This window comes from Alexandromys fortis, unplaced genomic scaffold, assembly GCF_014885135.2.
Source record: "Alexandromys fortis isolate MF-2015 unplaced genomic scaffold, M_Fortis_MF-2015_v1.1 scaffold_85, whole genome shotgun sequence".
NCBI lineage: Eukaryota > Metazoa > Chordata > Mammalia > Rodentia > Cricetidae > Alexandromys > Alexandromys fortis.
Window position 1 is genome coordinate 467,451 of NW_026067975.1, and position 26,461 is coordinate 493,911.

The window sequence follows — 26,461 nt, forward strand, 5'->3', positions numbered from 1 at the left end:
TTCCTCTGCATTTCCTGACTCAGGAGGTCAAGAGGTCATTTCAAGGTTGGAGATGTAGCAATGACATTGAAAGCCGGTTCTCTGTCCGGCTTTGGATGCTTTGCATGTTTATGTGTTCTGTGCTTATTTTAACTATACCAAGAACCCTCTTAGATCAAAACTCATGAGCGTTTACATCCCTAAAATGAGGGGGGGAGTGGGGAAGAGGGGAGAGGGAAACCGAGAAGAAGGAGGCAAGGCTGGGGAGGGGAGAGGAAGAGGTATGGGCGAAGAGAAAAGTCAACCTCATGGGGTTATTTTGGATATTCAAAGGGTAAAAAAGTATTTTGAGAAATGCACGAAATTATTCTCATTATTATTAATATTGTGTTGGTTTCATGATAAAATTATTTTAGACTAACACACTTGCTTAAATATCCAGATAATGAATCCAACATAATGACATCCTTTGCAATCCTACTTACTTTAACTTTGCCTAATTTTAGACTTTATAAGGTTGCAAAGATAATAAGTGTAATGGATGCTCATATACTCTTCATTCAGCTACTGCTAATTTTAACATTTTAAATAACCAAGCTACAGATCTCCTAAAGCAGAAAATTAACAAGAATCCAACACTACCTACTGATGATTCGAACATCCCACCACGCCCCCTTTCTGGTTTACAGTTGAATCTGGGATCCAGTAGCACATAGTAGCCCTGCATCTTAAGTCTCCTTCAACGAGCTGCTCACTCTCCAGAATCTGGACTCTGGAAATGCTCCGGCCAGTTACTGTGTGGAGCGTCTTTGTGTTGCCTGATGCTTTCTCAGGGTTCTGTGATGCTTATGTGCTTTAGGCAAGAGTACCTGAGAAGCCAGGCTGAGCCTTTCTCAGCGCCTCTCATCAGAGGGCCAAGGATGTTGAAGTGTATTAACTTGGGCGTATTAACCTTGATGCATAGCTAAGTTGGTATCTGCCAGATCCCAGCAGTGAAGCTACTATTTTCTCACGTGGATCTGTTATTAGTAAGTTCTTGGGGAAAAAAAAAAAAACACTACAAGACTATGCAAACACCCTATTTCCTATCATGTCTTCGCTTACTAATTTTAGCATCTACTGGTGATTCTGATCCACAACAATCATTACTATGATGTTTTGGGAAGGGCGATTTTCTTTTTCCAACATTCTTTCCACCATATTAACTATAATTCTGCTGTAAGAAAAAACTGTCCTTTCACCTGCATTTTTTCATTATTTTATTTTTATCAACATTATTTTTAATCAACATGGACTTGGGGTATTTATTTTATTCTATGAGGGTGTAATCTAGCATTCTTTCTTACTTTGTTTCTTAAACTATTCTAGGTGAGCCTAATAGGAATGCCTTTGGGTTAGCTCTGCAGCTTTTTCTGACATGTGTTCATGATCTATGAAGCATGTCCTTGTTTTCTGGAACACTAAGATGCCCAGGCTTAATTCATCATCTCCCTGTCCAGCCTTTTTCCTGTCCCTCTTCCTTCCTCCCTTTCTTTGTGGTATTAGGCGTGAACTCAGAGCTGTAGGCATGCAAGGCAAATGCTCTGTCACTGAGGTATCCCCAGTCTTCTCTTTACCTTTTAAGTTGCTCAGTCTGACCTTGAGCTTTTGATTCTCCTGCTTCAGCTGTCTGAGCAACAGGATTTACAGGCCTTGTGCCACCAGGTCTGGGAGCAGCTCAAACATTTCAAGGCACTCTTTCGTCTTTTACAGAAGAATGGTATTTAGAAGAGGGACCTAACTGCACCCACTGCTACGCAAGTTTTGTGTCTGTGTGTGTTCAGTTAGAACTAGTGAACTCCAGAGGTGGGATCCTCTTGTCTTTGCCTCTTTGGCACTGCTATTACTGGTGTTTGCAACTGCATTTGATTTGTTAGGTAGGTCCTGGGGATTAAAATCAGGTCCGCATGTTTGTGTGGCAAGCACTTTACTAACTGAGCCATTTTACCAGTCTCAAGCTTAGCGCGCTCTCTCTCTCTCTCTCTCTCTCTCTCTCTCTCTCTCTCTCTCTCTCTCTCTCTCTCTCTCTCTCTCTCCCCCCCCCTCTGTGTTTGAACTATGTGTTTATATTGAAACCTCAATTTTCAAGTCAATACAAGAGTCCATGCTAGACTCCCTTCTTTCCTGGGATGGCTTCCTTCAGTAGCAATAAACCTGGCTATTACCCACAATCACATACTCCTTCGCTGGACCCTAATATTTATATACAGATGTTGCGAAGCTGCACAACCACTCCCTAAAGGGAAAAGAATGAACCTGCGCATGCTTGTCCTGAGCTTTGCAGGATCCACCCTGCCGCTGTTTTCAAAGAGTCAAGGCTAGGTTCTTCCCCTCTCTTCCTCCGGGCAGTTAAATATTCATCTGTGACATAGTCAGGCTCATTTGCTACTGTTTGTATTTCATCTTGAGCTCTCCCAAGGCATCCTGGGAGACTTTAAATATGTATTTAGCCTTTCTGAAACTCAGAGCTGTGAAACAAGCACCCAGAGTAGTCTGCTCATCTCTCCTACCTGTCTCATCCCTCATCTTTCTCACTTCCTCCCATCCGTCCCCTAACTAACCAATCTCATTAGTTTATAAAATCTATTCTTAAATGATTTTGTCCTTGTAAATTTATTTTCTCTATAATTATCAGTAACTCATAAATTTCCCCAAGGTCTAACTCTATCCTGACAACCTCATCTTTAGGAATATTTATACAGACACATCTATTCAGTTTGTTTTAATTAATGCCCTCTGTGCTGTTGGGAATTCTGCTTCACTGATTGTCTGATCTGATACTGCCCTGGCTTTGCTGAATGCTCTTTGCATGGGGCTGTCGTGCTGGTCTGCTTAGCAAAGATGCCAAATGCTGGCCCCTGACTCTGAGTGATGGCTGCTTCCCATTTGTAAGGCAGAGAGGGTTACCAGCCCTGGCACTTGAAGCCTGGAGATCCCTTCTTAGGGGTTGGAGAGTTTGGTGTGATGGGCTGGTACAGCAGCAGTTCCGGTTCTGCATGCCTAAGACCTGGGCTTTGCTAAACACGCACAAATCCCAGCTCCTTATCTGCAAAACAAGGGCCTAGGTCCTTAACACTGAACCTCCAGGACGGTGTGGAGCAAGAAAGGCACTGGCAGAGAGGAGGGTGTGCTGGAAGACACCCAGTGTGTTCTTGCTGTTCCTTGTGTATTCCTTGTTAAACTTTTTGAGATCATCATGGATTTGCATATTTTAAAGAACTAACAGAGTGATCTCATGTACCCTTCACACTGCGACTCTCAATGGGAACAACCTACAGAGTTCTACTACAATATTTCAGCCAGGATCTTGAGACTGGCATAATCCAGTGACCTTCCTCAGACGTTCCTTGTTTTACACGCACTCATTCAAGGGTGCGCACAAAGCAGGTGTGAGTGCGGAACAATTCTGCAGAGATTATCTCATTACAATTTCCATGTAGCCATCAATCAAAACATGAACACTTCCATCATTGCAAGGACAAGACCTTGTTGTCTCGTCTTGGTCTCATGCTGCTTGTTAATAACTGTGCCCACTGCCCTGTTTCTGAACACCCACTCCTCATCCCTGGAGCCACTAATCTATTCTTATACAATTTTGTCACTTCAAGAGTATTATAGAAGTGTAACCATGTAACACACGACCTTTTAGGAATGGCACTTTTGACTCAGTCCTATTCCCTGGAGATTCAGCTAAGGTGCTGGTTCATCTCTTTTTACTGATGAGAATTCTGCCATGTGAATAAAGCCAATGCTTGAAGGACAGCTGGATGGCTTCTGGGCTTTGGCTGCATGAGCAGAGCTGTAATGAACATTTGTGTACCAGCTTTTATGTGAACATTTTTCCATTGCTCTGGGACAAATGCCCAAAAGTACAACTGCTGGGTCATATGGTAACTGCATGTTTAGTTCCATAAGAAGCCGTGAGACATGAGAGCTTTCCAGAGAGCTGGGCCAGGTTGCTCTCCTGCCATCAGTTAGGAGGCCTTCAGTTCTCAGTGTTCCTCCTGGCATCTATTGGCTGATGCCAAGACTTTGCATCTTAGCTATTTTGAAGGGTGTGCTGTAATGTCGTCTGTGGTTCTAAAGCCATATTCTCTTACAGGCGAATGCTAACTATCCTTCCCCGTACTATTTCCTATCTGTGTATGCTCCTGGATGAAGTGTCCCCCTGCCTGTTTCCTGGGTGGGCGGAATGATTTGATGGCTGAATTTGGAGAGTTCCTTATCTATCCCAGAAACTAGTGTCTTATCAGATGCGGCTTACACAGCTCTTTATGAGGATAAAGAACACTGCTATATCTCAGTTCTGTATTTGTTTGGGAGGAAGGAGATGAGAGGGCAGGAGAAGGAGTTGGGGGCGTCTGAGCTGATGAATGACAGGTCCCCCATTTTTCTAGCACTGGGCAGGAATGGGCAAATGCAGGGCTCCGTGAAGAGCGGAGGACATGAAGCACCAATGCAATGCTGTCCACACCGGAGCCTGGAGCGGCAGAGTCAATGCTATGACACCTGCCACAGAGGCTGCCTCCTCATGGACACTTTAAGATTTGTTTCCCTTAAGCTGTATCTCAAGGAAGAAACAGAAGGGCAAGAAAAATGCTGATGTGTTATTAAATCAGAAAAACACCTCCTTCTGAAAGAATATAATGCATACAATCTCAAATCCTTGAGTCTCACGTGACAAGGAAAAATTATCTTGGTTCAAAACAATTGCTGGAATAATTCACCATTCTTAAACCTATCTTCTCCAGAAAATTCTTTTAAATTAGAAACATAGAAATGAAGATTTTTTTTCCCCTTTAGACCAAGCTGGAACACTGCCCATGAATATATATTAAGATCACTCTGTTTGATTAATACGCATCCGTGTGAGGCCAAGATTAAAGGAACATGCTGGGCTTGTACAGTATTTACTCATGCTCTCACGGTATCTCTGAAAGCCCAGAAGACCCAGAGCTGGGGCTGTCACTGGCTTAAATGGAATTATTATAGCTTAATTTCCCCCTTATCTCAGATTGTACCGCACTGCTTTATCATGATGCATTTAATTCTCTCCATATGCACTGGGCAACAGAGAATGAAAATGCAAACGGAAAGGAGAGCAGAGGGGCTTTGCTCACCGAACACTGATCAGATATTTTTACTTAGCATGGAAAACTGTGAGTGTAAATGATGTCATGATGAATATGCCTCCGTTTAAAATGCAAGTCACTGTGATGAAAAACTGGGAGCCATAAAACACCTTTCCCCTCCTCAAGGTTGTCCAAAGGGGAACAAAAAAGGACAAGGCTTTGGGCTTCAGTTGTTATCTTTACGATGCAATTTAATCTGGCATGCCACAAGTATGTGGGGCAAGATCGTTAGGAAATAACACCATAAAGTATCAAGAAAGGACTAAGAGAAAACAGGAGGTACCATTCTGTGGTTTCTTGCTCTTCCATGCATAGATATGAGAAGATTATGCTAACCCCTCAGGTCATGGCTAGCCCTGAGCTGGGGCTTAAGTGTGATGCAAGGAAGGTCAAATCCACACTGGTATACAGTGTGCGCCTTTTATATAAGCCTTAAAATAAATAACCCTGCAAGGGTGGGAGATGCTAGTCCCGCGGTGACAACAGAAGAACCTAAACTCTGGCTGATGCGAATTGCTCAAAGTCAGGTGGCTACTGAGTAAGGTTAGTTGTAAACCCAGTGGCCTTTCTGTGACCCATAATCACAGAGAGGCGCAGTAGCTGCTCTGTATTTCACCACCACCATATTTTGTTCTATGAATTTGGGCATCTAAGAGATATCAGAAAGCTCTTGGTACCTGGGGGCAACCAAGTCTCAGCTGAGCTCTGCTGGGCAGCAATCCAGGGCTGAAAGAGGCACTTTTCTGGCGACTGTGCGTTCCCGTGTCATGGCAAAAATGCTATCCAGAGGGTACTTGGTAAAAGGTTCTCCTTTAGTCCCCTCTCCTAAAGTCCATCTTGATTTGGCACTTTGGCCTGCAAACGGAACACGTGACCACTTCCCACTCTCGTTAGCTGACTCAGACTCTGCCCTGACCACATCTGTCCCTGGGATTACACATTTGGAGACCTCACAATAACCCACTGTTGCCTCTCTACAGTGTAGGGTGAGGCATGAGAAGAACACAGGCCCTGGGGACAGAGAGCTGAGGACAGGTCTCAGTGTAACTTCTTTATGCCTCAGTTTCCCTAGCACAGAGTAAGGGGTAGGCATCCTGCCTGCTGACTCCTGCACAGCCTTGTACACACCATGCTGTACTCCCTGTGTGAAGCTGCTCTGGGCATCCATGCTATCTCAGTGTCCTCTGGCTCATTTGATTCAAGGATTCCTGAGACAGCAGAAGCAGCTGTCTTTGTAAAATGCAACTGAGCCTAGAGCACCACCTGCGGAAACTCTCCCACCTACGCCACGGTCACGTGGTCACGTCTAAGGTCCCGCATTCCTCTGCCTAGACTGTTCCTCCTTTCCATCACCGGCCATTTCCTTGTCCTTAGGGACCCTGCCACCAACAGACAAAACCTCAGCCACACATTGGCCTTAGACTCTGGCATGTTTCTCTTTACCACTAGTCTGAACACTACCTGGTCTATTTCCAAGTCTGCCCAGAAGAGCCATTTGGAGTCCCACTTTCTGGTCTCTAGAAGTACCCCTGTAACAGAAGACCCTGAGACCCCCTCATGTACTGAACCTTCACTGCGTCAGCTCTTCCCAGTCACTCTTTACCACGTGCTTCCGCCTCTCTGGGGCTCAGCCTGTGCCACGCTCTCCCCAGCCTTCGGTTCCGTCTTCACTTTTGATCTTTCTGGGATCCCGAGCAGTCCTTCTACGGATACTCCCAGCAAGACCCACTGCACAACGCCCCAACACCGCCACTTCCACTCCACCACACCTCAGTACCATACCCTCCTTCTATTCTCTTTATTCCTAACATTATCCAGAGCAGCCCCCTGGAAAAAGCCACCTTCTAGGGTCACTGAGAAATGTCCTCAGATGGACTTTCCACACTGACCCTGAATGCATTAGAGGTTCTGGTTCACGTGGTCTCACACAGCATAATCAACAGCATTCTCCTTCTCTGCAGGCCTCTCAGGACTGTGCCGCCCAGGCTGAAGAACAGTGGAGCAGCCTCTCTCCCCTGCTCCAAGCCCCACTTTCCAATACCCATCCTGGCCCTGCTCATCCACTCCAGGTTTTTTGAGCTGCAGTCCCATCTCCTGGTGCCCCATAGGGACCTTCCGGAGGAGGGGCTGAAAGCCTACAACCAATGCTAAGCTGTGAGGCCCAGTGGCTGGAGCAGCCTGGCTGGTGGTAGGTATTTGTTCTGCAGCTTGTTCTCATCCTGGCAGATCAGGAAATGGAAGCTTGGGCCAGCTTCTGTTAGTTAGGCCATAGTCCTCAAAGTACCAAAACAGCATCACCAGTGGGGGACCAAATTCTCAAATCCATGAGCTTATGAGGGGCAGTTTATGGCGTCCATGACAATGACTATGCTACAAATATTGCTTCAGCTGTCTTCCCCAGCTGGCTTACCGGCACCCCCTGTTCAGTGGGCAGGCTCACATGCACTACAGAGAGGAAAAGATGTGCAAGCTACTGATTCTCATCTCATACCCCTAAAAGTTACACAGTCATCTGTGGCAGCGTCTTCACTCAGGTAACTCCCCAGGCACAAACTGTCCTTGCAGCTCTTGGCCCCAGCTAACTAAGCTCACCTGCAACCTAAGTAATGCCTCATGGTTCTCCTCCAGCTCAGTCACTCCCAACCTTAGGAACCACCTCCCTGGATTCTCTGTATATGGCAAATCACCATACTATCCACAGTGATAGTGGCATATGTCACCTTGGTAATTCTGACTTCTATGAGATTTGCTTTCTGTCTGTCCCCACCATGAGGACTGCTTCTCCCCCCGCCCCCGTGCCCTTCAGTCTAGCACAGCCCCCAGCACAGGCGATCAGTAAGGTGTATGGAAGAAGCCTGGCATGATGGAGAGCCACCGGCTAAATGTGTGACTTCGGTCACGACATTACATCTCCCTGAGCTTCTGCCCAAGTCTCCTCATCTGTCAAATCAGTAACACCACGCCACAGGGCTGTTACCAAGGGTAAATGAGTTCTCACCGGGCACCTACCAGAGTGTAGTAAGCTTGACACAAATGTGGTTAAAGACAAGAAATGAATGGGTACTAACTCACAGCTAAAGGAGTGCCTTAATTAAGCTGACAAGGTTTGATGCGAAAAAGGAAACACAAGTAGACTTGTTGGAACATAGGCCAATGGCCAAACATATTGATCAGAAACACCAAACCATCTAAATAGCAGAAAACAACATTTAAATTTTATTCAGCCTCCATTTGTAAGTTTGTGACTGCATGTTGGGAAACAACCACTTACAACTGGGAATCCATCCAGCGTCTTCAGAGAAACACACTCTTGAATTCTTAATAGCTTCAGTGAATGCTTTAGGTGCGTCTGAGGCTATTGACTAGCCATGTGTTTGGCTGAACAATTTCTTTTGAAATCAGAAAACAAGAAAAAAAATTCCAAACAAACTTTTAAGAGGCACTGACATCCACTATGCAAATTCATCCACGAAGCCTGGAGAGTTTCTGTGGTGCCCGGAGCACACAGTGCAAGGCCAGGTGTGCCCAAGGAAAAAGGCACAGAAAACCCATGGGCACTTCTTATTCTTCCGGCCTATAATTTATTCCCTAACAGTCTTTAGGTTAAGGAGCTTGAACGCTGGGTGTGGCATTCATCCACGGAGAGGGGCCTCTGGTGGGGGATGACTGGTCACACAAATCTACAGACTCAGTTTCCACTTTCTCTCATCCACTGCCCTCACTGTTCATCATCGGGGACATTATCCCAGGGCCAGCGGCACTTGCTTTGGACACACTACAGTGCTTCTGTCAGGTTTTAAGGTTCTGTTCATGAAAAAAGGGAGAAATAAGTGTAGGAAGTGTTCCAGCTGGCAGAAGGGCTAGCTGTGGAAAGGGAAGGCAGAGAGAGCTACAGGAGGAGAGTATAATGTCTATGTAAAGGGGTGAACAAATGCTGTCAGGCTGTTTAATACCATTTGTATGTATGCAATACCATATAGAGCGCTGTGTCTGTGGGCTGTTTTTGGTGAATACACCAACAGAAGAGAGATTTTGTTCTTGTTATGAAAACAAAAGTCAGCTGTGGGGACAGATTTTCACACAGCCTTAATGGTGATCTGTTTTGGACGGAGAGAAAATGCACCATTTAAATGTCTGTTCTTAGAGAGGCTGTGTCGGGTCAAGCCTGGTGCACAAATCTGGCTGTGGGAGGTGGTAGCAGCCATCTGGGCTGTGGGTAGGAAGGGATGATGTCTAACTGTTTTGCCCTAAGAACCTTACAATACATCAACCTTAAAGTCAGAGGCCTTTTGTATGAGTCATGGTTGGCGGGAAAGCTACTCAGTGACCAGGTCTTACAGTCAGACAGATGTTTATAGCACACTTACATAACACACTTATAGCACACCAACAGTGTAGCCCGAGCAGCTCTATGTCCTGAGGATAACTAATAATGTTCTATATCCCTTCTTAAACTCTGCAGGGAATACTGGACCACAGCTATGTACATTTCTTTCTGCACAATAAAGGACAATTTTTTTTAAATGTAAGTAATAGCTATTTTTGAGAAAAATAATTCTTTAAAAACATCTAATATCCACATGGGTTTAAATTTCTCCATGAATACTATTTTATAGCTGATTTGTTTGAACCAGGATTCAAATTAGGTCCATACACTACACAATATTTTATTTATGTTTTGGAGTCTCTGTTGAATAATACAGTTTCTTATTCCTCTTTCTTTTTATTTATTTGTTAAATAAATTGGGTCATTTGTCCTAAAGAACTTATAGAATTTTATATAAAACTCAAGTCAACTCTGTGGAGTCATCTTTTTAAAGTCTAGTAAGTGTGTATGTATGTGTGTGTGTATGTATGTGCATGCGTGTGTGCACTTGTGCTTGTGGGATGGGGTTGTACATACAGGAATATGAAGGAGTGCATGCTTACGTATGTGTATATCAGGCCAGAGCAGGATTTTGGGGTCTCTATCATTCTCTGCCTTATGCCTTGAAACAGAGCAAACTAGTTCATTGTGTTGGTTAGGCCAGTTGGCCAGTTAGCTCCCAGGATCCATCTGTCTCCACCCCATACACACACACACACACACACACACACTCCTCCTCTCAGTTCCTATTGTATTTGATGTCATCTAGATTATACACTAGAAAACTTGGCTTTTCTAAAATTTTCTAGACATGGGCTATAAAATACGCTCTTTTGGAGCCGAGTTCATGCACTCAGTGTAATTATTTTTTGAGATTCATCTCTGTTATTGGTTTGATCTGTTTCTTGCTGAGTATAATTTTGCAAAGTCACAATCTGATCATGCATTCACAAGATGGCTTGTGTAGCAGCTCAAACTGCACAGATGCGGGTGGTGCACAGGAGGTAGACACTGCAGTGCTGTCTCACACAGCATGGCTCCACTTGCATCCCTCAGCCTGGAATGAGAGCTCTCCTGTCGCTGGTCCTCAGCCACCTTCCTCACAGGGTGGTGGTGTCACACTGTGGCCAAATTGCACGTCCTCTGTGCGTCTTTTCATGTGAACATTTGCCATTCACATATCTTTTGGGTGAATTTTAAAAATTTTAAGTTAAATCAAACTTAATATCGATATATTAATTTATACTGAGTGAATATGTGTTTATTTAATCACTGAGTCGAGCCCTTTACATTCTGGACACCAGTCCTTCATCAGATCTCAACACTGCAGATCTTCCAGCCTGTGGCTGGTCCTCTCTTTCTCTTAACTGTGTCCCTCAGGAGCATCTCTTCGTTTTGACCAACTCCACCTGACCATCGTTTTTCATCAAGAACCACACTTTGGGTGTTTTATATAAGAAATCTCCACCTCAAGTCACCAAGGTTGCTTCCTATTCTTTCTTCTGGGAATTCTCTGGGTTTGCACTTTTATATTAAGGCTTATGATCCATTTGAATTAGAGTGCATGGTTGATCTATGGATTAAATGCATTTTGTATAGAGACACCTAATTATTTTATTACCATTTATGGAACACCTCCCCTCCTCTACCACTCTGTCTTTTGTACTCTCATGCGGTTCCATTGGTCTGCTGGCCTTCAGCAGTGTGCTGCTGCCACGAGCGGTGCAGCTGGACCATCAGCTCTGCAGTCTCCCCACCCTGTGCTTCTTCCAGTTGTGCTCCTCCCCTAGCGATTCCAGTTCTACAGAAATGCTACAGTCAGCTTATTGCTACCAAAACCCTATTGCATTAGGATGAATCTATAGAAAAATTTGGAGATTTTCCTGAGTAAAAAGATGGTGGAGGGGGTGTGGGAGACATGCTGACTCTATTATATACCTTGTATTAAAATGTCCTTATAAAACCCAGTACCATGAGCAGTGAGTATATACTAATAAAATTATTAATAAAGTCAACAAAAATAAGTTCTTAACATCTTGAGTCTTCTAACCCATATACAAAGTTTTCTCCACTTTAATGAGGAGGTCTTTAATTTCTTTCATCAATGTCTTATTTATCGTATACTTTTTCACACTTTGGAAGTTCCAAGTTTTTTTTTTATATAATTGTAAATAGTGTAACTTTAAATTTCTATTTAGAATCTATTGTTACTGTTATATAGAAATACAATAACATATATTCAAAGGACCTGTAGGGTAAATATATATAGTCTTCATTAGAGTTTCTATCGCTGTGAAGAGATACCATGATTCCAGTAACTCTTATAAAGGAAAACATTTATCTGGGGCTGGCTTACAGTTTCAGAGGTTTAGTCCATTACAATCATGGTGGGGAGCATGGCTGCATGCAGACGGACATGGTGCTGGAGAAGTCGTTGAGAGTTCTATATCAGCAGGCAACAGGAAGAGAATGACACACACTAAACCTGGTTTGAGCTTCTGGGACCTCAGAGCATGCTACAAGTGAACACACTTCCTCCCAACAGTGCCAGCCGCTATGAGCCCATAGGTCCATTTCCATTCAAACTACCACACACACATACACACAAAATAAAGTTTAAAAACCAAGAATAAAAAGCTCTGACATGACATTACGAGACAAAGACCCTCCAAAGATGCTGTTGAGTTCACTTAGTGTTGGCTATCTACAGCTGGGCAGGCAGCCTACCCGTAAGAGGAACTCCTGTTTCCCTAGTGAGACACTCTTAGAGAAAACTAAATTTTCATTTGCAAGTGGTTATCAATTGGAGATGGTTTCTGGGTTAGGGATGAGGGCATGTGTCCACTTCTTTCAACTCTAGGACGCTGTCTGGTGCATATTCGTGGAGGCCCCGTGCATGCGGCCTCAGTCACTGTGAGCTCATAAGAGCTCGCATGATCTCATAGATTTAAAGGGCCTTGTTTGCTTGGTGTTCTCCATCCCCGCTGGCTCTGTGCTCTTTCCCACCTCCTCTTCTGCAGGTTCCCTGACCCCGAGGAGAGGGTTTGATGGAGACAACCATTTAGGGCTGAGTGTTACATGGTCTCTCACTCTGATGCTGTCTGGCTGTGGGCCTCTGGAACTTGAAACTGAGGTTAAGTTTGTAATTAAGGAAAAACTATCTTATCCCTGGTAATGCTCTTTCCTCTGAAATCTCCGTCCTCTGCTATAGCAATTCCAGCTTTTCTTTAATTGCTGTTCACGTGGGATACTTTTCAATTCCTTTCCCCTTAACATATCTATATTTTTACATGAAAGTGTGGCTTTTATATATAATCATTTCTTATTAGCAATTTTGCTTTTCATCATTTCAACCCATGGTAAACTTTTCTCTGAAAATACTAAATGGAAATTTCCAGAAATAGCACATATATCTTAAATAACTCTTATTATATGTACTGCTATACAGTCATTCCATTTAATTAGCTATTGCTGTTAATATCTTCCTTTGCCTAATAAATAAATTCAACTTACTATAGATAAGTGTGTGGTGAAACCACAGAATATCAAATTTGATGTGATTTTCAGCTTTAGACATCCATTAGTGGTCTTGGAACACATCTCCAAGGGGACAGGGCAGCTCTAGGTAGCCAAGACTAGCTCATTTTACTGGGTTATAATCTGACAATTAACACATGCCACTAGTCTGTATTTAAAGTGATTATTGCTATCTTAGGTTTTGAGGTCTCATCTTTTTTTTCTGTCTGTCCACCTGTTTCTGTCCCCTCTTTCATTTTTTGAATTAACTGAGTATATCTGGGTACTACATTATCTCTTTTGTATACTTATTAGTCATAGTTGTCTGTTCAGATCTTTTGGAGCTGAGGGCAAGGACAATGGCTCAATCTATAAAGAAAGAGCGTGTCTGCAAGCAGGAGAACCTGAGTTTAAGCCTCAGAGCCCATGGAAAACAAAACAAAACAAACGAACAAAAAACTAGACATGGTTTCACATGGACTCACAATCTAGTGCTGGGGTGGCAAAGACAGGTAAAATCCTGGGTGTTATGAAATATCATTTTAAGATGTGTTACATTTCTTTATGCTGTGGAACATTTGTTTAATGATGCAAATATATGTTGCATTCTTTTATGTTGTATTTGTTTAACTCTGTGAAGCTGTGTTATTTTGTATAAAACACCTGATCGGTCTAATAAAGAGCTGAATGGCCAATAGCAAGGCAGGAGAAAGGATAGGCGGGGCTGGAAGTCAGATTAAATGGGAGGAGAAATCTGAGAAAAGAAAGAGCAAGAGAACAAGGAGAGGACACTAGGGGCCACTCACACAGCCAGCCATGGAGTAAGAGTGACAGTAAGAGACGCAGAAGAAAAGATAAAAGCCCAGGGACAAAAGGTAGATGGGATAATTTAAGAAAAGTTGTCTACAGATAAGCCAGGCTAAGGCCGAGTATTCATAAGAAAGAATAAGCCTCCATGTGTGATTTGTTTGGGAGTTGGGTGGTGGACCCCCCCCCCACCCAAAGAGTAAGAGCAAAGGAGTAAAAGCAACCAACAACCCCTGGGGCTTATTAGCCAGCCAGGGGAGCCAGGTTGCTTAACAACCTCCAGGCCAATGACTGAGCCTGTCTCAAAATTAAGTGGGGGGAGGACCTAAGGAACACCACCTGAGGCTGTCCTCTTACCTCCACAGATGCACACAAGTGCACACAAGAACCTGTAGGCACGCATACACAAACACACACCCATTCAGAGTTTACCTTTGAGTAACACTGAGGCATTTCACTGGCAGAATACTTGGCTTTGCCCCTCCCCACCAGTGCACTAATGCTGTCCTGAGTTTACTTCAGCAGCCTAGAGTCCCACAATATTGAATTTTCACTTAAACTGTCTACTCCCTTCAAAGACATTTAAATGTTAACAGTGTCTATCTTACCCCATCTTAGGCAAGAAGCCTCCTGTGGTTACTGTTTCTCACTCTCTGCAGCCCCTCAGGGGAACATTCCTAGCTGACAATCCCCTGCCCAGGGCAATTAGGAGCACGAAGAACAGGTTTGCTGATGGCCAGTCCTCCCAGCTTCTGTGTCTGTGCAAGTATCCTCACTTTGGTTTTACTTTTGCAAAGGTACTTTTGCTGGATGTAGAGTTGGTTACAGAACTCTGGACTGGAGGGACTTCCTTTCTGTCCTTTAAGGAAGTCACTGTACTGAATTCTCCCAGTGAATTTGGTAACAAGGCATCTGCTGTCATCCTTATTTATTTATTTATGTGGCTGCTTTTAAGATTTTTCATCTTCCTTCTGGTTTTAAGCAATCTGATGGTCACATCCCTTGGGCAGTTTCCTTCCAGCCTGTTAAGCTTGGCTTCCCTGGGCCCCTTGGACCCGGGGGTTGTTTCCATCAGGACGCATTGCAGCCGTGACTTTACAAACATTTTTCCTACTCTCTTTGATTTTTCCTTTTGAGATTCCAGTGACAGGTGTATAATGCTGCTTGAAGTTGTCACACAGATCATGGTTACTCCTGCTTTAAAATGATTTTTTCCCTCTGCGTTCTCTTTTGGTTGGTCCCCTGCTTTATCTGCCCGCTCCTTTGAATTTTCTGTAAAGTCTGATGTGTTACTAACACTAACAGTTGTGCTTTCACCTCGCACACTTTTCTCATCTCTAGGAGTTTGATTTCGGCCCATTTTAAATGTTTTCTGTGCTTTTATTTAAACATTGAACATATGGCACATAACTATCGATTATCATCGTCTCTTTGTTAATTCTAACATCTGCTTCAGTCTTTGTTGGTTCTGGTTTGGTTTCAGTGACAGATTTATCTACTTTTTATGATTATGGATGTTGGTTCTATACGTTTTGATCATAGAATAGCAAACTGCCCTTACAGCTGTTTCATAGCTGACTGAATCACTACCAGAACACACGGGCCTACTTCCTCCCTATGCTGTAGTGCTGGGCTCTGCCAGACTTTAACCTTTAACCTTTCCCAATCTCATAGGCTGAGACTACTGACTCCCACAACTAATGTTTACAACTACAGCCCAGTGACAGGTGGTGGCACTTTGGTGGGATCACTGCAGCCACAGTACTGCCCTTGTGATATGTATACCCTGACTATGTCTCCCATGTTTTATTTGCATTTTCATTGTTTCCTAAGGATCTGGAGTATCCAGCCTCAAGTTTACTGGCTATTTACAGTTCTTTGGTATACTGTCTACTAATGTCCGATGAGCAATTTTAACTGCATTGTTTGTATTTCAAAAAAATCCTTTGTAAAAGCCATTTATTTGGATGAGTAGGCAGACATGATCATTTGTTCAGTAATAAAAGTATGTTTTGTAAACAAAGTCATTTTCTATAAAAAACAAGCCAACATTTGTGTATGATTTCTATGAAAAAATGACTGACATGTTACTCAAATACTTTTTTCTATATTAAAAATAAATAGGCATTGATTCTGGTGTAAAAATGCCTTTAAAGGCAAAAATTTTGGACAACACAGTAATACAAAACACATTTATGAAAACATAAAGCAGACATAAAATACATTTATGAATACATAAAGCAGTTTGTTACAGGGAAAGACATAGTCTTCAGAAAGAAAAATGTCAATTCCCATAACTGAAGACTGGTTTACTTGCTGCAGGTAGCAGGAACTTTCAAAGGCCTGTTCTCAGCTGTATGGTGAACGTGGGGAGCATCCAGGAGGCCCTGGGTGGGGCATGTTTTCCCTAACTACCCTTTCCCTGTGTCTTCACCATTGTGGGCAATGCCAGGTGTCCGAGGGGGAGGGCCTCTGAGATATCAACTCTATGGCTAGGGATGGACTTGCACATGCTGCACAGGTTGGAGGAGATGTAGCCTACAGCTTTAGTGGAGAATGAACAACCAAGCTGCCTTCCTCATGGTGCCAAAGACATCCTTAAACAAAGCCCCAACCCCGACTAACCTGTCTGGTGCAGGTGGTCTCTGGCCACCTCAAACAAGCGCAGGTGCATGTTTGTAATGGGGTTGAAGGAGCCGCAGGCCAGGAGCACCACAGGGATTCGGTTCTTCATGCTGCCACATACATCCACATCCACCGCAGCGGCCACCCTGCCTTTATAGGGACAAAAAAATTAGTTAGGAAGTTAGTATGGAGACAACTGTCTATTTCAGCTCTAAGCCATGCACAGCCATGACTCCGAGATAAACAAGGAGGCAATAACAGTAACCTCTATGAAAAGCTCACCATAGTCCAGGTACCGTTTTAGTGTTACAAACCATGTGTGACACAAACCTTTTCTCCACACCCTCTGTCATCTCACATGAAAGCTGTGTGGCCCAGAGACCTTAGGTGTTGTGCTTTCCTGTTGCTTTAAGGGACAAGCCACGCCCACTCCCATTACCTCTGACCTGCCCACCGCCATCTTGGGCCCCTTCCTCGTTCTGCTTCCTTGGCATGCGCACTCTGCCTCTCTCTTCTTTTATCTCTTTTCTCTCCTTTTATCTCTTCTCTCTTTCTTTCTCCCTCTTCCTTAATAAATACTTATGGCTATTTCCTGTGTTTATGTATCTGTTACCCGCCGCCACCGCCCGCGCGGCGCGTGCCCTCCCGCTGGTTGGAAGCTGTAGCCGCTTTTCTCATGGTGGGCTCCACCAGCCCGCCTGGGGATTGTTTTTTTAAGAATAACATTAGGAGCTGCTGGGTCAGGCCTGGAAATGAGGCAGCCCAAACTCAAGTCTATATTTGCTCTTCTTGACTTCTGCCCGGGTTCTCTGGTTGAAAGAAAATCTGTGTGGTTTTCATGATGTCATCTGTGAAAGATTTCAGGTGGCACTTTTCTCTATTTTCTTTTTTTCTCCGAGACAGGGTTTCTCTGTAGTTTTTGGAGCCTGTCTTGGAACTAGCTCTTGTAGACCAGACTAGCCTTGAACTCACAGAGATCCGCCTGTCTCTGCCTCCCGAGTGCTGGGTAAACTTTTGTATTTTGAAATAATGTTAGACTTCTAAAACAGCTGCAGAAAACTTTTGTATAAACAATTATGATATATTCGTTACCCATAATTCCCAAATACTAATCTTTTGCCACACATTTGAACATTCATTCTCCTTCCCCATACACACACACACACACACACACACACACTCCTACATGTGAATTTTTCCCATATGGTGTCCATATGGTGTGGGAGAATTGTCTGTATTACAGTAACATGAGGGCCTGCTTGTCAGGGTTTCTTGTCCTGCTCAGTTCCCATAGCCGTTTAGCCCCAAAGAAAATTATACAGAGGTCTTTAGAAGGTTATAAACTGATTGGCTCATTATCTCAGGCTTCTTATTAGCTCTTGTAGCTTATATTAACCCATTATTCTCATCTATGTTAGCCAACATGGCTCAGTACGTTTTTTCAGCAGGGTAGGTCACATCCTGCTTTCTCGGTGATCTGGGCAGGACTGTAGAGGAATGGGCTTCCTCCTTCCCAGCATTCTTCTGTTCTCATTGCCCCACCTTTACTTCCTGTCTGGTTGTCCCACCTATACTTCCTGCCTGGCCAATCAGCATTTATTTAAAACATGATTGACAGAATATAGACAATTCTCCAGTACCATATGGGCACCAAGGAGAGGTTATAGGAGAGATGAATGATCCTGGCCTGAGAGCTGAGAGCTAGCTGCTGATGGCTCTTTGGATTCCTTCAGGTTGCCCTGGAGGTAGCAGTGAAGTATCACCCAAGGCTGGCCTGGCTTTGACTCATGCTGTGCCTCTCTGTGAGACCAAAGAAAAATCACAGCCCCTCTTTGAGCCTCGGTCTCCTCCCTCCTCACCCACAGGAGAGCAGGAAGATAGCTGTGCGTGGGAGGCAGGCAGCCCTTAGAGGGTTAGTATTTGTAACCCTTTCCCCTTGGGCATGGGCTGGAGCTAGTAACTTCTTCAAATAGAATAGGGAGGTCCCTCTGAGATAAGGTTCCAAAAGCTTCTCACTTGTTCATCTCTTTGACTCTGCTTGCTCTCCCACTGCGTGCTGTGAGCTGCCCAAGGAGGAAGGGCTGACAGTGCCAGGGACTGAGAGAGAGCTATGGTCATCAAAGACCACAAGAAACTATGTCAGTAACAACTATGTATGTGAGTGTAAGCAGATCTTTCCATGGTCAAGTTTCAGGCGAGACTATAGCCCTGTGAATACCTCAAAACCAAACTGTGCTGGCTAGTTTTATGTCAACTTGACACAAGCTAGAGTCATTGGAGAGGAGGGAGCCCAAATGAGAAAATACCGTAATAAGATCAAGTCATAGGCAGGCCTGTAAGATGTTTTCTTAATTGATTGATGTGAGAGGGCCCAGCCTGTTGTGGGTGGTGCCACCCCTGGGCTGCTGCTCCTGGGTCTATAGGAAAGCAGGTTGAGCAAGCCGTGAGGAGCAAGCCAGTAAGCAGCACAGCCCTGACCCCTGACTTGCAGGGCTTCTGCATCAGCTCCTTTCTCCAGGTTCCTTCCCTGTTTGAGATCCTGTCCTGACTTCCTTCAATGATCAACAGTGATATGGAAGTGTAAGTCAAATAAACCCTTTCCTCCCCAAGCTGCTTTGGCCATGGTGTTTCAACACAGCAATAGAAACTTGAACTGACACTCTGAGTCAGAAGTATCTAGACACCTGACCCACAGACACTGTGGGGCCATAAGCCATGATAATAAATAAATGAATAAATTCATGGCATGCTATTTGAAGCTGCTACATTTTGGGGCAGTCTGCCTGCAGCAACAGTAACTGTGAGTGGCCTGGCCACAGGAGGCATTCACTCCTCTCTTGCTCTACCTGTCATGGTGACCCTGGCCACACTTCATGCAGCTCACAGGGAACATAGAGGGCTCTTAGTCAACAGGACCTGAGGCCTGTGTGTAACCTGCGCCCTCCTGTCGACATTTCCAGGTTTGTATCCAAGCATTGCTACTCTTAAATCTTAGCAACAGTGAGCTTTATGTTACTGGGTTCCCTGTAAGATCCCTACGACACCTTCTGTTAAAGTTTCCAGATTAAAGCTATTCCAGTTCCCCCAGACAGAACATCCCCCAGCACAACTGATAATATTCAGCACCCAGGACGTTCCTCCCCGTTTACTGACAGCCTCCTAGGGTGCTAGTCCAAGTCAGAGGGCTAACCTTAGAGGTGGAAACAAAGAGGGGCTGTTTATCTCTCTCAGGACAGAAAGGCCTAGAAGAAAGCACTGTCTGGGTGAGCACTGGAAGAAAGGCTCAGTGAGGACCTGCAGGCGTCTTGGCTTTTCCCTCAAGGTCACAAGAGTGCTGCTGCAGCTGCCTATAGCTACGTCACAACCTCAGGCCGACGCAATCTAAAGGACCAAGGACTAGAATGGCTGTCCCTCCTATTCAGATCACAAGTTTGATTTATTTATTTATTTACTTACTTACTTCTGTGCCATTGGTCAGAGCTAGGTCTCACAGTTGCCCTAGTCATGAGGGATGAGGGAGGCTGGACAGGTATGAATTTAGCCTCACAGTTTTCCAGTGGGAATCAGCAAGGAAGGGGGATTGGGATGGGGTGAGCTAATCCACAGGCCTGAGTCAGGGCTGGGGTACAGCTGCCCAGCTGCTGCGAGGGCAGAAAACTAACGTGGCTTTTCTGCCTGAAGCCTGGGCAGCTGGTCTGGGATGTACCTTTAAGTAAGTCCCATGCCACATTACTGAGGAAAAAAACAGAAGGTCAGTATGCTTCCTGTTCTCTGGATGGTACGCCCCATGTGAACAGGAGCGGCCTTTTCTTCTGTGGATCTCTGCTCCAAGAAGTCTGTCTGGCCTGCCATGGGGCTCAGTGGGCACTGAAAAGGGTTCCGCCAGCTAGCCAGAAACCTGCCTCCGGTCACGAAAAGGCCTAGTGTGCTCTGCGGTGCAGGGAAGTTGTTCTGGATGTATCCTGAGCTACCTGTGAGGATGCAGCCTCATAGTCCAGATGTAGCACATCTGGGCTCTCCGAGCTTCATTTAAGCAGCAGGAACACTACCTACTGTGCGCAAAGAACGTTGGCTACAGTCTGCTACTGGCTTCTCCCCAGGTGGGCGAGGCAGTTTAATGAGGAGTATGCAAAGTGTGTCAGCTATCCACAAGAGCAGGATCATGACGAGGTGCCCGGAAAGGAAGGCTCTTTTATTTTCACAGCTATTTTGAAGCCTTTGTTTCAATATCTTACTTCATTTTGACAAAATATAAATATTTAGAGCCACCGAAATGTAACCACAACATGTCAGGTTGCCTGGGGTTTTGGTTCATTTTTCCAAAGGTAAATTAGAACAGTTGTTTGAAAGGTGGCATCGGTGGTGGAAGAGCGTCACGCTGAGAAGAACAAATGGCTTGTACTAAGGACCTCTCTTTTTCTTTCCTTGCCATGGGCATAACTGCTTCAACAGTGACTCTGTTCTGCCCCATCTTGAGTAGGAGGAAACAGCACATGGCCAGCTGCACCTGACCCTGGCTCAAGAACAAGGTCAGTGTGTACCCTTCGTGTGTGCCTCCTGACTTCAGCTACACTCTTCCTCGCAAACCTGGAGAAAAGACAAGCATCAGATCAAAATGACTCACCCCAGGGGTCAGGAGGACACACCTGAGCCTGGCTTGCGAGCAAGTCTCATCAGATGCATGCGACAGGAGATCCTCTGCCCTCACTTCAAAGGGTGTCTAGAGGGGTGAGGACGCGTGAAGGAGTTCTCCAATCGGGAAAGACTGCTCATCAATAAGCCCTCAGCGGAGGCCTGCAGAGTGAGCAATAATTGCTGCTGGAGGATTTAACACCTTGAGGGTTCCTTCCTAGAATTCATCATTAACCAGGGACAGAGTGGATTCCACCTCTGCCCCCCTTCCGGTCTCCAGCTATGGTCTCCCACCTTACAGTCAGCTCAGAGAGTGATTCATCTGCCTGTCAATTAGGACCTGCTGCTTCTGTAATGAGGTTAAGGCTCCCTGAAATGCTCTCCTCACCCCATCATGCTGTGGGCTCCCTTTAAAGGTGCTCTGGGGCGTTTACCCACGGCCCCTCCTCCACCTAGTGAATGTGCACCTGCAGGCATTTCCCCCTTTCTATCAGCCACAGAATCTTGGAGGCTGCCTTTTCTCCCGTGGAAGGTGGGTCCTAGAGTGTGATTTCTACTGGCTTCCAACCTCTTACTTTCAAGTCCCAGCTCATCCCAGGACTCAGGAAATGCCTGTAACATCAGTGAGGACCAATGTCCCTGACATGGGTCATTTTGTTACATGGTTAATTATTTTATGTTGTTTCATTTTATTCTGTTGCAAACTGCTATTGGTCTGGGCCTTCTGTAGACAGAAATAGAACTAGAGGACCTATTTCTATTTGGGTGGAGTGAGTTCTATCTCTAGTTCTATTTGGGCGGATCTCAGTCCTCCCAAAGCTGTGACCCTTTAATGCGGTTCTTCATGGCTTGTGACCCCCAACATAAAATGTTTTTCATTGCTATTCCATAACTGCAATTTTGCCACTATTATGAATCATAATGTTAATCTCTTGGTGTTTTCTGAAGGTCTTAGGTGACCCCTGTGAAAGGGTTATGTCCCACAGGTTGAGAACTGCTGACCTAGAGATTACTGAAGACACCCCACGCAACAGACCCATCCAACCAGTTTAGACTGTAACTAAACAAATCTACCATGCTGTGCCATTTTCAGCACAATGATCCTGTCAATAGGAATATTGCCCCCCCCCCCCCACCACAACACACCAACCCCAGAGCCACTCCTCTGCTTTGAAGAAGTGAAAATTGATAGTGGCCAGTCTGCCCCGGCAGTCCCAGAGTCCAGCCAGTTTGTTCCAGATCACTCTCCCCAAGTGCTGTCCTGACATTCTGAAGGGATGTCACTGCAAGTTTTAGACATTATCCAGTTTTCACAACACAGCCAGGCCTCTGCCACCGCCCATCTTCCAAGTACCCACCAGATAACTATGTTTAGCAAATGCTAGTGTCTGGTCCTCTGGGCATCAGGTACAAGAGAAGGCAAAGAATATATGTACCCTGCCCTCACAGATCCTTGAGTCAAGGATGGGAGAAACAACATCATTAGGGGAGGGCTTATAGTGTAACAGCTCACCACAAGAGGCAGAGTAACAGAGTAACAGTTCCTTGATGCCCACATCCTAATCCTTTGACTTATGTTGAGTTACATGGTACGGGACTTTACAGAAGTGACTAAACACAGGGTCACTGTCTCAGAGTTTCGATTGCTGTGAAGAGACACCATGACCATGGCATCTCTTACAAAAGAAAACATTGTTCAGGGCTGGCTAATAGTTCAGAGGTTTAGTCCATTATTGTCATGGCAGGAACTACGGCAGCATGCAGGCAGACATGGGGCTAGAGAGGTAGCTGAGAGGTCCACATCCAGATTGGCAGGCAGCAGGAAGAAAGAGTGAGTCTCTGGGCCTGGCTTGAGCTTCTGAGACCTCAAAGCCCATCCCCAGTGACCTGTTGCCAATAAGGCCACACCTACTCCAACAAGGTCACTGGTCTTAATCCTTCAAACAATGCCCTTGAGCCTATGGAGTCCATTTTCATCCAAACTACCACAGCTAGGACACAAGGTACATATCTTAATCATCCAGTTTTATCAAGGCAGTCCTTACAGGAGGAGAGAGATGATATATGGATGGACGGACAGTGGTCAAAAAAAGAAGGGAGTCTTCAGGAAGGGGCCCACACCAATGTACGTGGCCTCCAGATTTCAAGGTCAGGCAAGGAAATCTGACCCTCAGGGCCTTCAGAGGGGAACAGGTATCTCGGGCCTGCTACCACTCTCTCAGCACACTTTGGACTTGTCATGGCAGCCACTCGCTGTCTAGGGGCAGCTCCCAATCAGGGCGGAGGAGATCAGGAACCCAGGTGGTGAGGGGGAGGTAGTTGGGGTGAGGCAGGGACATACTATCACAGAAACAGGGCAACAGGAGGCAAGAAGAAACACGGGTCAGCATGGCCCCCATGTAGGTGTAAGCTGATGTGAGGGCTCAACATGAGGATGCAGAGGCAGGAGGACCCTGCAGGTTCAGAGACATGAGGAGTAGAGATTTTACCCCATTGGCAAGGAGAAACCTTCGCAAGATTTTAAACCAGGAATGACCTGTTCAGATTTCAGTTTCATGTGTTCCAGAAAGGGCCTGCAGGGGAGGACCCCACCTTGCCCTGGTCTTGATGAGGGCCAGGTGGTCGCCATATCCAGGAAGCCAGCCTTTTCTGCTATACTGATGGAGGTGGGTCTTGTATCTTATCTGTTGATTTCATTGGTTAATAATAAAGAAACTGCCTCGGCCCTCATAGGACAGAAAATTAGGTAGGCGGAGTAGACAGAGGAGAATACTGGGAAAAAGAAGCTAAGTAAAAAAGTCGCCATGATGCTCCCACTCCAGACAGACGCAGGTTAAGATCCTCTCTGGTAAGCCAGCTCATGGGCTACACAGAATATTAGAAATGGGTTAGAACAATATGTAAGAGCTAGCCAATAAGAAACTGGACCTAGCTGGGCCAGGCAGTGTTTGAAAGAATACAGTTTCCGTGTAATTGTTTCTGGGTATAAACTAGCCATGCGGGCGGCCGGGTGCCGGGGACGCAGCCCTGCCGCTCCTATTTCAACACTATACACATCTGACCTCACTTGCCAGGTAATTCAAAGTTGGCCGCTGTCCCTACATACTCAGTTCTAACCCAGCACCCATCCTATGGTCATTTGCCTCAGGTCCTCACTGAGACACAGAAAGGAAAGTGAACCAGGCAGGTTAAGAGCCATCACTGAGGATATGATGTGTTAATGCCCATGGCTTGGGAGGCTGTCAATTTCCCTTTCCACGCACTGAGTGCCTCTGACAGCCAACCCTGGGCTGCAAACGTCCTGTTTATGGTAGACATAAAGCAGACTGCTTCGGGCAGAATAGAAATGGATTCAACAAGAATCTTCCATGTCTGTCATTACACAGACCGCCTGACCAGGATGCTTACCTTCAAGAAAACAAGACCCAATTTGTTTTTTGGGGTGGGGAGAGGCCGGCAACCATGTTTTTCAGGACCCTAGGTGACCATTTTTATCTGTGTGGATGTGTCAACCTCTCTGGGGCAATCAACCTTCACGAGAGCTAAGCCACTTTTCCTTTTTAACTTTGTTGGCTCTGCCCAGTGTTGCTATGGGCACCCAGTCCTGCTAAGAACAAAAGCAACACAGGCCTTCTATGTCGCTGGGAAGACCCTGTGCCAACCTCCCCGTGGAGGAAACAGACATGCCAATCAAGCACTCGTCCTAATTATGAGACTCCCAGGGAAGCAGGCAGCTTCAGTCTTGAGAACTTTCCAAAGATCTGAAGGAGCATGAGGAATGGGAGGAGGTCCCTTGCCATGCCACACTTGTGAGTGTCTGGGACTGATCTCAGTGCCACTGTAGGGGAGCTGAGGAATAGCTACTGGGTTTACTGAGCAATAGGCTCCACACTGTGCTAAAGACGCCGCACGCATCGAGGCTAAGTCTTCAACACACCTGGAAGGGAAAGGTTAGTGCCTACATTCTGGTAAACAGCCTAATTCACTTCTCCAAGCTCCAGTGAGCCCCATGGAAAGTAGAGATGACTACAAGGCCCCTACAGCATAGAATTCTCATGAGGACTGGGGCTAAGCCTTGGCCCATATAGGAGATGCTATCTAGGGGTCTGTCTTAGCCACTGTTCTATTGCTATTAAGAGACACCAGGACTAAGGCAACTCTTATAAAAGGAAGTATTAGATTGGGGCTTGCAGTTTTGGAGGATTAGTCCATTATCATCATGGTAGGAAGCAGACAGGCATGGAGTTGGAGCAGTAGCTGAGAATTTGACATCCTGATCCACAGGCAGCAGGTAGAGAGGAGACACTGGACCTGGGTGTGGGCTTTAGAAACCTCAAAGTCCACCTCCAGCAACACACCTTCTCCAACAAAGCCACATGTCCCAATCCTTCCAAACAGTTCAGCTGGAACCAAACATTCAAATATGTGAGTCTAAGGGGGTTGGTCTCACTCCCATCACCACAGGTTCCTTTCTTCTTCAGGTTCATTTCTTACCAGAGTAAAGGATAACAAGACAAGAAGCTCAAAGACACAGAACTTGGTCAAGATTTATCAAAGAGAAAGTAACACGGCACAGCCCGGCACAGCCCCACACAGCCCCACACAGCCCCAAACAGCCTGGCACAGCCCCGCACAGCACAGTCTCTTGGCGAGGGAAGGGGATCCAGAGCTGAGTCCATCTACCCCTTGGATAGCCTATGGTTTAAAATCCTTAAACTTAAGTATCCTTAAGTTTTGGAAGGGTCCCCTGATAATTCTGGGGACCATTCTGTTTGGTTAGGACCTTCTGCTGGGGGCCTTCTTGAGAACCTGAAAGAGGGGGCTTAGTAGCTCTTTGTATCCAGGAATACAAATCCTGTAACATCCCAACTCCTCCCCAAAGGCTCCCAATTGGGGGCTTTGGAGGGGAAGGATCAAGATTGGTTGGATTCATTCTGGTCCCAGGGCACCAGATTCTTGTGATAAAACTAGACCTAAGTTCAAGACCTTCGTCTGACGTAGTTGAGTCTTCTCCCATGAACCTTGTAGCCCCCATCATCTAGAAAGTTAAGGATAAATTCTGTCCCTTAAGTGATAGTCTCTTCAGTTGGCCCATACAGCTGGGGGTCATCTACATAAAGAATTAGTGTGGTTTGGGGTATGTCCATTCCATTAAATACTGGGCAAGGACTGGGTCAAATAGATGAGACAGTCCATTTAACCTGGCAAGCTTTCCAAATGAGAGCATCAAATGCAAATGTTGTTTGGCTTAATATGGTAAAGTAGGATGCAGGAAAAAGGTACCCTTAAGATCAAGCACTGGAGCCGGGCGATGGTGGCGCACACCTTTAATTCCAGCACTCGGGAGGCAGAGGCAGGCAGATCT

General features: G+C 45.4%; 1 protein-coding gene across 1 annotated transcript in view; it reads right to left on the bottom strand.

Moving 5' to 3' along the window:
• The window catches only part of Nmnat3 (nicotinamide nucleotide adenylyltransferase 3), a 110,937-nt gene that overhangs the window by 38,275 nt on the left and 46,201 nt on the right, over positions 1–26,461 (bottom strand). The window contains exon 2 of the mRNA XM_050157233.1: positions 16,465–16,614. Coding sequence (XP_050013190.1) covers positions 16,465–16,573 — 109 coding nt within the window. The 5' untranslated portion in view covers positions 16,574–16,614. The remainder of the gene's footprint in view (positions 1–16,464; positions 16,615–26,461) is intronic.